At 32.9% G+C, this 12,480-nt stretch overlaps 1 protein-coding gene across 1 annotated transcript in view; it reads right to left on the bottom strand.

The window, feature by feature from the left end:
- Positions 1-9,682: 9,682 nt before the first annotated feature.
- LOC106460509 (serine palmitoyltransferase 2-like) overlaps positions 9,683-12,480 on the bottom strand; it is a 53,014-nt gene continuing 50,216 nt past the window's right edge. The window contains exons 8-11 of the mRNA XM_022387258.1: positions 12,327-12,453; positions 12,047-12,182; positions 11,561-11,690; positions 9,683-10,622 (exon numbers count right to left, since the gene is read on the bottom strand). Coding sequence (XP_022242966.1) covers positions 10,557-10,622; positions 11,561-11,690; positions 12,047-12,182; positions 12,327-12,453 — 459 coding nt within the window. The 3' untranslated portion in view covers positions 9,683-10,556. The remainder of the gene's footprint in view (positions 10,623-11,560; positions 11,691-12,046; positions 12,183-12,326; positions 12,454-12,480) is intronic.

The raw sequence follows: 12,480 nt of genomic DNA, 5'->3' as shown, positions 1-12,480 counted from the left end.
TGCAAGAAATCGAATCCAGTTCGTCAGCTCCTAAATTCAGAGATCTACTACAGATCGAATCCATCCGCTGAAAAAAAAAAATCTTAATTTTATGTTCGTAAAAAAAAAACAACTCCTACTGTAGTCTATGTTTCTGGTTTCAACATATGCCAACTTTGCTATCAGTATCATGAACAGGACTAAATACGTGTGATATTCTTTTGCAGTATAACTTTTTTAACAGAATCTACACATCCAGCTTGAGCTATAGTTGTTCAAGACATGTTACTAGAGTCTATATTAGACGTATTTAAGTTTACGTTCTCTTGTGTCAGATGAGTGACCGAACGCTGAATGTCCTTATACACGCTTTGGGAAGCAACCCTAATCAAAAGATGAAACTTTAAAGTTGTTGTGGATCGCGTTTCTTGGATTATTTTAATTGCAAAATTAAGGCAGTTTAGCTAAAGTACTGACAATGAACAACAAAGCTACATCTGTTTTATGGACTGCATACTGGAACCAAAAATTAAGTAAAAACAGACGAAATATCTGTAGGAAATAAACCATTAAGTGAAGCGAACAGAGCAAAAATAATGTCTACCTATTAAAGTTATATTCGGAAAGAATAAACCAGTTTTATTAAGTAAGGACTTGTGTCGCTAAAGTTTCGTCGGAATGAAGTTACGGAAAGTTAATTAACGAACGGAGACGTAACAACACGTACTAGTCATCTATGGGAGCATAACCCTGGTGGATCAGCGATAATAAGTTTCGGATTTATAATGTTAAAAATCCAGGCTTCGATTCTTCGCGTTGGAAAGTCCATTGTGTAGTTTTACCCTAAAAGACCACCACGTTAAAGCAGCCTACCAGTGGCTCAGAGATAATTTTGAGGGCTTATAACGTCAAAAACCAGATTCCGATACTTGCAGTGGTCACAGCTCATATAGCCCTTAGTGTAACCTTGTACTTAACAACAAACAAACAAATAAATCCTAAAAGGAACGGACATTAGTGATGAAATGAATTGTATGCATCATGTCTGTAAATATAACGCGCGGGCCTGGCATGGCCTGGTGGTTAGATCGCTCGATTTGCAATCTGCGGATCACGGTTTCGAATCCTTGGCACTAAACATCCTAGCCTTTTTAAACGTGGGGACGTTAGAGTGTTACGATCAATCCCACTATTCCTTGGTCAAAGAGTATCCCAAAAGTTGACGGTTAGTGGTGTTGACTAGCTGCATTCCCTCTATTCTAGCCCCCCAGTGGCAAAGCGGTATTTATGCGGACTTACAACTCTAGAAACCGTGTTTCGATACCCGTGATGGGCAGATCACAGATAGCCCATTGTGTAGCTTTGTGCCTATCTTCAAACAAACAAACAAAAAACATCTATTCTATTATTGCTAAATTAGGGACGGCTAGCGCAGATGGCCTTCCAATAGCTTTGGGTGAATTAAATAAAACAACAAAAAACACGATTTCACAGGTAATAATCCCTAGTGGAAAACAAGTTTCTCTGTTCTGTTAATTAATGTACTTCATCTTTATTAGCAAGGATGAAATGGAATAACATTGTGTCGCCATTTAAACGTTTGGTTATTATTTTGTATTTACACCTTTGATTTTAAGTCCACAAAAAAAAATAAATCTTTCGTCACCAGATGTGTAATACAGTTAGATATCCCTAGGTTATTATAAAAAAATGTTGACTCCGTTGATTGGTTTTGCTTCCCATAATAAATTTTGAATTATTGATTATTTTATTTTGACATTTATTACTAGTTTCTGAAAATTAAATTAAACTAAAAACAAACGCTTGTTGATAAGGGTTACGATAAAAATAGATACACTGAATGGTCACAAGTAAATAGACACCTAATTTTTCGTCATTTAACTGATTTATGCTAACTAATTTGTGTTCACAGAACACTATATAAATGAAAATGAAACAGTTACTATTCTAAAGAAGAATATAAGAGATAGATCAAAGTAACGCTGACTATAGATGGTACTGTAGAGTGTCAGAGATAGATGAAAGAAAGGATGACTATAGATGGTACTGTAGAGTGTTAAATCAAAGAAACGATGACTATAGTTGGTACTGTAGAGTGTTAAATTAAAGCAACGCTGACTATAGATGGTACTGTAGAGTTCTAAATCAAAGCAGCGATGACTACATAGATGGTACTGTAGAGTTGTATCTAAGAGATAGATGAAAGAAACGATGACTAAAGATGGTACTGTAAAGTGTCAGAGATAGATCAAAGATATGATAACTATAGATGGTACTGTAGAGTGTCAGAGATAGATCAAAGCAAAGCTGACTATATATGGTGCTGACTATAGCACAGTTTTGACTTTGTTAAAATACATTACTACTGGTACAAACTTTTCAAGGTTAACTTACTTTCCATCACACTCGAATAATTTTTTTAAAATTCTTAATAAGATATTACGTGCATTAGATAGACTTTATAATAACGTATATAATAAGTTTAATAACAATACATGCAAACCTGTACACATACCATTTTAACCACCAAGATAAAAATCTAAGCACAGTAAATCTATCAGTTTCTGTTTAACATGTTAAAAACTAACAAACATTCATCTTGTAAAACAAGCCATTTTAAAACAATATACACAAACAGCCATCTTGTACAGTAATATATCGATAAATATCTTATTGTGTTGTTGCCAGCATAATACTTGCCACATTTAACTTCGCTTATGACGTTATTTTTCCAGTAAGTTTAATATTGAGTAGTCTAAGGTTGGTACGCATACAAGAAGGAAGTCGTAATTCTTGGTGTAAGGGTTAGCGGTGTCATGAATCTTGGTATGTTTGAAGAGAGGCTTGTAGGATGTCTATGTGATTCGCTTTCTTTCCGTGACTATCTTTGCCATACAGTGGTATCACCTATCATTTTCATTCATAAGACTGTTGTTTTGATTTTTTTATATAATTCTATTAGGTGATCCAACGTGACGATACACTTAATTTCAACAATCGCGCTAAAACAAACGCTATAACAACGAACGTGCTCAATAATACTCTCTGACTGCAGATCAATTACTCACTGTCTACACACACAATGTCACGTCGTCACCCTCTTATATATATACCAAACTACCCTATATCTAGTAATCTCCCGACAATTCCCGAAGGTTCGAGAGAACAAGTCACGTGACCTCGCTGACGCAACAGTATTTTATCAGTTTGGTTGGTCTGAAGAAGCTGGCTTAGTTTGTAAATAATGTTCTTATGTAAACTCATTAGTTGGGTCATATGCAAGTTTTTGTAAAAAAAAGTATGTTGTTGAGTTCTTGATAAGCTTTAGTGATGTATCCCTTTTTTATGAAGTATAACAATACCCACACCTTTGTCAGTAATTTTTATAATAATAATACTATAACGTTTTATGCTTTTAAGAGTGATTCATTTCTTAGGGTTGAGATTAACAGTGTGGTCTTCTGTTGGTGGAGTGTACACATAGATTTCTCATTACAAATGAGCTCTTATCTATTATTAAAGAAAAAGAGGATAGTTTGTCAAGTAATAATTCACGAAGTCTTAGTTTTTGAGAGAATTTCTGTAGATGAGAAATAAATTTCATTTCATTAAGAAAGTTACTGTGAAGGTTGGTTTCAATATATGAGAAAGTGCTGTTTGAAAGGTTAACGATGTTGGAATGACTTGAAGTGTACATTGCTTATAATATTATTGAAATAATTCGTTTTATTAACATGACAGGTAGATCTGTTTACATATTAGAAGGACAAATATTCTTATTAGTAATTAAAGAGTTGGAAGGCATTTGTTCTGGTTTTGAAGTACAGATTGCTTTATTCTATACAGAGCTGAAAACTTTTTTTTTTTTTATTAGGTCTTTTAAAGTTAGTGAATTTATTCTTATTGGTAGTATGTAACCCTTGTTTAGGCTAGAGGATTAGAACAAGAGTAAGACCTTTCTATGCCTTGTTTACAAGATCACCAATTAACTACATGTAGAACACCTGCATGACAATTTTGAAAAATTTATCTGAATATGAAATTTTTTTTTACCAGATATGGAAAGGTAAAATTAAGTTTTTCACGTCACTGTATCTAATTTATTGAATTGGAATAGTATTAACACCCACTTAATAATGCAGCTGCTTGAAGTATGTAATGGTTGAATGGATATGTAATAGAAGCATCTAGTGTACACGTGACTTTTACCCCTTTTACAGACAGAGATCTTTCTTGATTATATTTCATACTGAGTTACATGGATGGCTTTTGTTGCAAACCTTAGTGTCCTTGGATGCTCACTTGTTACAAGATGCTGCACTCTGCTTACCATGGCTGGGTACGAGTTGTTGCAGGTCTGGATGTTCCAACTTTATCGATATTTAGATCAAGCTGGACAAGTCCATCCATTCCTATATCCCAGAATATCAGTCCATTAACATACCGGTTCCAGCAGACACAATTAAGACATGCCGAAGTGCATCGAATACGTCAATAGCTGTGTTCATATGTCACAGAGGAACCTCTAGTATACTGGAGATAGAAGAGGTATGTCATATCAATTTAGTTTACAATGAAAAAACAGCAGAAAGTACTAATCTAACTGTCCACAATGAGCCAGATAAGGAATTTCTGGAGTTGGATTTAAAAGGCAGCTCTGACAGTCAGTTGAACCACCACTAATGGCTTCTAGATCAAAACAGCTGGGATCAACAAACTGTTTAGAAGTGGTTGTAATATTAATGGAATTGAAATGGTTTAGCAATACTTACTTTTTTAAAATTTCAAGGAGAGTTTCACTATGGGAGATATTGGACAATATCTGTTTGATTATCATAAACTAGGTTGACCATGTAGTTGAGAAATCAAGGATTGAAAGGTCGTTGTAATCCTTGTTTTCAAAGCTATCAAATACATTTCCTTAGGCAAATATCATACGATATTTTTAAGGAATTACGTAATCCAAGTTGCAAAAACTCTATGGAGCAAGCTAACTAGTACTCACCATCCCCCCCCCCCATACAACTGAATAATGTATGATATTTCTACATGCAGTGAGGTATTTCCTTCCTCTGAATATATATTTATAGTATATTAAAAGCATATTAATCCTAGATAATGGGTTTGACTGAATTTAACAGTGAATATTTATTTTTTTATGTCTCAAAAGGAAAATATGACAAGTTTAACAGATCTAAAAAGCAGCAAATTATTGAACCTTAGTTATAATTGAGTCACAGCTTCAGAAAACGTTACCAAAATAATTTGAGCTGGAGCCAAAGGCCGTATTCTAAGCTACTAGTGCATGTGATAATATATACAGCAATATAAGTAAGTGTACATGTGTGGTCTCACACGTGTATGAATGTTACATAGTCATTCTTGAGTACTGTATAACATGGATGAATCAATTACACAAAGAACACAACAGTTGACATGTGGACAAAAATAAAGGATTTAGTCTGGATGTTAAGACCCTGTGATATAAGGGTAACTATGATTACTAACCTGATGGCATTATTTGAAGATACATTGCATCTGTTATTTTCATTAACACTGGTAAGAGAATGTTTCAGTTCCGACACTTAAATATTTGGCAGGTAGTGAATCTTCATGGAAGGAAAAAGTAACAGAGAAATTCGCATTACATCTAAGAAAAAACATTTTATCTGGTGTTTTTCAGTACAATAGTGCAAGATATTTTGATTGGATTAAGTTGAAATATTCACAAGTGGGTGAAGTTATCAGTATTAAGTTAAATTCAGAGACAGTAGCTAAGATTTCATAATAAATGTAAATTTTGTTTATAAAAGTTACACCAAGCTTGTAATAAACTTGTAATTGGAAGGTCCATAGGGAGAAACAGTATTGAGTATAGTCAATTCTATCGGTTAGAAGTAAATGTTGGCATCAAGTCAGTTTTTGTGTAGGAAAGTTTTCCAGTTTTGACTCATTTACTTTCTTAGTGGACCTGGGCTTTATCAATGAGATAACCAGATAGTGGTGAAAGGAATGTGACTTCATTGACGGGTATGACATGATGGTTGTTGTCCAACAGGGGCAACAAAGTTATAAGTATTAGTTAATCAGAGATCCAGTGAAACCGGGAGGACCAAGAAATCCACAGGTATTAGGGATACATCTTCTAGGGACAACAAAGGGCATGAGTACATGCAAATCTCATATAAATGTTACTAGAACAAGGTTTAGTTTAGGCACACTGCCTCTAAACATGATTTTGGAGCATGTAATGGTTGCAAATGAGTGGTTATGACTCTTTTACCCCCAAAACATTTGGCTGAACTTCTGACAAACCAAAATTCATGTGACCTTACATTTACAATTTGGACTTTTGCTATTTCAGATCACATTCTTGAACATTTTGGTTATCTCTTTTTCTTTAACTAGCCAGTGATTCTTCATTATTTGTTGCCAGCTTACCATAAGTTGTCAGTCCACTGCATCATGTAACACTTCAATACAAACCAGTATGCCTAAGTCTTTCTGTACAGTGACGGATTGAACTACATGGTTGACCAGTGTAGGTTTGACATTCATCACAGCCAAGCCATGGATGAGGATGCACAGCTAGCTGATGCACTGGAGGTGGGAGAATTTGCTACTTTTCTCATTGGACTGACTCCGATCTTCAGTGGCCAAGCAGACTCCATTTGTCATGGTAGCTCCTACAAAATTCCAGCCTTCACTGGATATACTAGTAATGGAAGGAGTAGTGATGACAACCATATAGTTAACCATGGAGGAGCCAAACCATCCCAGTGGCAGCTAACTCTCATGAAAGCTGTCACCTTTGGCAACCAAAAGAAATACCTGGACCTGTTCTGGAAACTTTTAATCATAGGTTGTGATATGTTCAAACAATGATGGCATGAGATATATTTACACTCCAGCAGGAGAATTACATAACAAAACCAAAAAAAGTTATCTAAAGCTTGAATCCTCTCAAGATCCAGGAGGGTTGGAGCACAAGTCCCCAGGCAGTACCAGCCACCACCAGTCATTACAACTGTAGCAATCCAGATGAGCCAGCTGGCACTTAATCATCATCACTGCTAAGGAAACTTGCCATGGACAAAGAAGCATTCACATTGACTGATGGATCAGACAACCAAATGGCTCCAAGAGTAATCTTAGTGGTAACTAAAAGTGCAACTCCCACCAAAACCATCAAAGTTGATTAAGAACTTGCTCAAATTAGAGTAGATTTTAGTCTACAAGCTCCATTGGCAGGAGATGGTTGCCAAATGGACAGAGGTTTGGGCCTGCTGCAACAAAAAGGAAAAACCTACTGTGGTGGAGAGCTACACCTCTATAACAGCTCAAGAAAGAGGTGCACCACTGTGGACTAAAATGGCAGACACCAAAAGCCCAAGACACTGTGAGGGCAACAACAGTGGCTGATCGAAAGATAACTGCCACACATGACAATTTGCTAAGGAGTAAGAGTGATGGGAATGAAGCCTTGGGTAAATGGTGTATATATTGTACATATATTTTAAATTTCAGGGTGTGTTATATATTTAGAATATATATCTGCATTTTTAGCTATTATTTTAAAGGGTTTATTCTGTTTTATTTTGTAGTTTTAATTTGGCGATGTAACAATATGAACATTTTAAAGTTTATTTTGAAATTGTGTTCTGTTATTGGTTACTTTGTGTAAGAATTTAAACAGTTCATGTAATGCAAATGCATCTCTGATGAAGATTTTTTGTGTGTTATTTCTTCTGGATAAAACGGTGTTTATATAAGACTATGCAGGGTATTGATTGTGACAAAGTGCAACAATTAGTGGGCTTATATTTGTATACATTGTAAAGTGATAAATTGCTGTATTGTATGTTCAGGTTTTAATTTTGAATTGTGCTAAGTTGTAGTTGCAAGTCTGGTATCGCTGTTAACCCTATGTGTATAGTGGCAGTTGATTGTGTATATCATGACGTCTTTCAGTTAAATTCAAAAGTTAACTAAACAACTTTAATATCAATGTATGTCAATAAACTTGGAATCAAAATTTAGTTTACCATTCAAACTCTTACTCTGTGCAAGTTTTAATTTCTTAATTACAAAAGGAAATATTAAACAAATTCTGTCAGTTTTGACTATCAGTTGCAGATTCCTTACATTAGGATACACAAAACTGTTTGTATAAGAGTTATTATTTAGTCTACTTAGTGATTTAATACTTAATGATTATTTAGTTTTCATAACAAAAGTGTTAAAAAGTTTATTATTTTAAAAGCGAAGGTTGTGACAAGTTTCGTTATGTAACTCTGTACGAGCCATACATTATTTGTACTAGGCTTTTGTAATACTGTTGACATCATCTTACTTAAAGCTTCCAAGTTTTCTCAGTATGTGTAATATTGTTGCTACTAGAGGATTAGATATCTCTAGATTTTTCTGTCGCATGTTATAAATATGTGCACATACAGCAAGTTAAGTTAAAAAAATTAAGTTACTAAAAGTGAAGTTAGACTGCAAGATTGTTAGTTTAGCCATAATGGGTGATATGTAAAGTGAGTTTCACAGTGGTATTGTAACAACAAAGAAGAAGAATTTGTCATGCCAAAGGGTGTTCTAAAGTAATTGAACCCACTTGTGTGGATTTTAAGGAAAAGGAGACAGTTATTTATAGCTCTGGATACAACTGTGATAACCAGTAGTGTAACGAATTTTTGTACATACGTTTGACTTGTTTTGAATATATTATTTTAAAACAAGTGGTTTGTGTGCTATCCATTTATTGTTCAAACTTATCGCCAACTAGTCATATACACCTACTGTAAACAATTGCAGCCTATATACAAAACATGACAAATTCTCTGTCTTTACTTGTGTTTTTTGTATAACTTCAATAGTATAGCTTCTACGTGTTCTAACTAATATACATTTGTATACAATTGTACATTGGACCTTGTCATTATTTATGACTTATATACATACAAGTTATATATAATGACAAAGTCAAATGTCCTTAGTTCCTCCACTTGTCAAGATATCAATAAATATTTATAACCCACAACAGAAGCTCCACCTATCTGAATTTGGTGGCAATTCACATTAGTCAAGAAGTGTTTGATGCATGTGTAAACAAAGTTGTTATTTATAGCAGTAAAGGAATTCTTTTATCTTACTTGTAGCTTAGTTTGAAGGCCAGTTAAATTATCGTAGTTTTTGGACTTTCTATTATAGTGAATGAGATATTTTTTGTTCTAAAATGCATATTTGATAGATGCAGAAATTTTTGTTTGGACAATGAACTTAGGAAAAGAGCTAGGCCTATTTAGCTTTGTGTTCAAGTGCACGTATTTTATGCTACACAGTATGCCAGTATACCAGAATCTCTTAATGTGTTCACTTATAAATAAACTGTTTACATGGTAGAAACCAGGCAACAAAACCATAAGCTTAAAAGAAAACATATGGGAAGAGGTTAACATTTGAAATTGAATATTATTAACCGAACATGCATCAACAAGTTATGTATTAAAAAAGAAATTACAAAAAAAAGGTAACATTTATTTTATTTCATAATTTTCAACTTTTCATTTCAATGTACCTTGGTGATTTAACTACTGTTAATCTTAGGGTAGAGAAAATAACAGCTAAAATATAAAGTTCTGTCAAAAAAAATTTTTGATTCAAAATCACTCAATTCTGAAAGGAAAAACAGCAGTTTATTCACAATTCAGTACCTGGACTATTTAAAAAAATGAAAAAAAACAAAGACGATTTATTTAAATATTTTGTAAATTTCTTTGAATTTATCTGAGCACACAAATGATCATAACATGCTGAAATGAAAACAAATTAATCTAATAAAACTAAATCTTGTTTGATATGTTCATTTTTAATTGTTGCTTTAGCGTACAGACAATGCAAGAAAAGTATTTTATTGACAATTTTATTTTTGCTCATCTGAACACTAGATTTTAGGTTAAAAACATAATGAAATTTAAGGTGTACATTCAGCTGTAATAGTCTGAAACAATACCTGAACATAACTGAAGAACATGTATGAAATGACAGTCTTAACAATGTAATGAACCACTATGATATTTGGAAAATGCTTTAATCTTTCACTTCGCTATAAATTCTATAAATTGACAACAATACGAAATCCTTAGATGAAGATATTTAAAGCTGGTATTACATTCATATAGTAATCTTACAATATTTTAATTTTTAAATGTGTATCTACAGTGCTTGGAGGGGCATTTTGTTTTTCCAACTATACAAACATTTGTTTTTAAATCATAGTATTTCATCAATAATGTAATTTAATAACATTTAATGCACAAGGTTCATATTTATCAACAAACACAACCAACATAAACATTTCCAAATGACTTAAATAAACATCATAAACAGTGTAACTGTTTAATTGATCTATAAGTCATGACTTAATTCACTGTAGCAAAACAAGAAGCAAGTATGTAAATATAGCAAGCTGAAACATAGACAGTAAATCCAATTTCTTGAATGTCACAGCCTTTTTCATTATTCTCATTATTTCTATAAAAGAACTGGTTTTATGACTTGTAACGTGAATGCTTTATACAAATAATATCTCCCACTTCATCAATCACCTTCAAGGCCTGAAAACAGCAAAAGCACCTCAGATACATTTTCAGTTTTATTAAAACATTCTCAGTATAAAACAAATCAACCAAGGTTAATTTTATTCAATAGTAAAAATCTGTCTTTTTGTTGCAGTAAAACCTAATGATATCCCAGTAAATTGCATATGACAAAATCTTTCAATTTAATCATCTATTAAAAATGTTTGTTTAATTACTTGTTATACACTGGCTTTACAATGTACTCCATAACTCTCATGTCTAGCTGATTGTTTTGTATTCAAATACTAAGTCTTTTTCAGTCTTCAATTATTGTGTATATATCATTCTATCCTATTGCTTTTTGTTATTTACTCTTGGGTCCCTTATCAACAGGTCAATGTCATGACCAGATATACAACCATCTTTCTTCTTCAAAATATTTTCGACTATGAGAACTGTAAATTTAACATATAACTTTACACAGCATTACTCATTTTTAATATATCTAGATAAGCATAAGATTAAATTCAAAATATCTTTTGCACAAAAGCCAGTTTCTCATAGTTTCTAGAGCACTAAAATTCTTAAATACATTCATCATAAAATTAACTCTTAAACATTTAAGACAATTGTAAATGGTTGAAGAAAAAAAAAGGGACAATCATAGCATTTTTTGGGTATATGTCAGGATGAAAAGAGTTCCAAAACATTAAAAGCTTGTCAAAGAATGAAAAAATGGTCTTATCATGCATTAATCAACTTAATTAATCATTAATGCATATTTTAATCAACTGTAGGACTAGAACAAACAATGCATAAGATTAGTGTTCTCATATATTTGATATTATGTTATTGTAACATAATAAAAAAGTACCTCATTAATCTATCTTAAAATAAACAACCTTTCTGTAATAACATTCCAGAAAATGAGGCTAGCATAATAAACAAATGAACCTTCCATCAGATACACTTACCTCATCTAACATTTCTTTGGTATGAGCAGCAGACATGCAGAGTCTAGCTCGGGACTCTACCAATGGTGTGGCAGGGAAACCAACTCCTACAGTAGCAACCCCACGTTTCATCAAGTTACGTACAAGGGCCCTGATAAATAAAATAAATATAAAAATGTCATATACATCTTAACCTTAACAATCCCTGATTACTAAATGTTTGTATGAATCAAACTATATAACATTATGTATCCAAATTTTAAACATTACTATAATTTTAAACATAAATTTGCATTTACCTGTAAAAAACTCATTACAAATTGGCTTGAATGATTTGAAAAAATAGTTAATGCAGTTTTATTAAACAATTAAGATTATCTTTAGAAAGTTCTATTTAAACTTTTAATAGTATGCAAATTTGAAACTTTTGTGATGCCCATTTTATCATATATATGTGAGAAATGATTGATTAATTATCTTTGCACTTATAAAAGATAACAGACTTACACAATCTTTGTTGGGAGATATAAGAGAATAGGAACAACAGGTGAGTAATCATGGCCATAAACAATAAAGCCCATCTTTCTTAAGTTCTTACGTACATATTGTGAATTCCATGCCAACTGCTGAATTTTTGTCTGTCCTATAAATAAACCAAGAGTAAGGTGCTTTAAAAGGACTTACTTTAAAGAGGTTCTATAGTTTATTCAAACCTTAACAGTTTTTACAAAGTAGATGTAAGTAACACTCTGAAAACAATAAAAAGTTTACACAACAGTCACCTCACCTATATCTGTTCCGTCTTTACCCATGATGATTTTCATACAGCTGACAATCTGTTGTGCTACAGGTGCTGACATACTGTTGGCATACACTGCACTATGGGAATGGATTCTTAGGTGATCAATCAATTTCTAAGAGAAAACAGCAGTTTATGTTAT

This window comes from Limulus polyphemus, unplaced genomic scaffold (assembly GCF_000517525.1).
Source record: "Limulus polyphemus unplaced genomic scaffold, Limulus_polyphemus-2.1.2 Scaffold783, whole genome shotgun sequence".
Taxonomy (NCBI): domain Eukaryota; kingdom Metazoa; phylum Arthropoda; class Merostomata; order Xiphosura; family Limulidae; genus Limulus; species Limulus polyphemus.
This window is presented reverse-complemented; position numbering and strand designations above follow the sequence as displayed.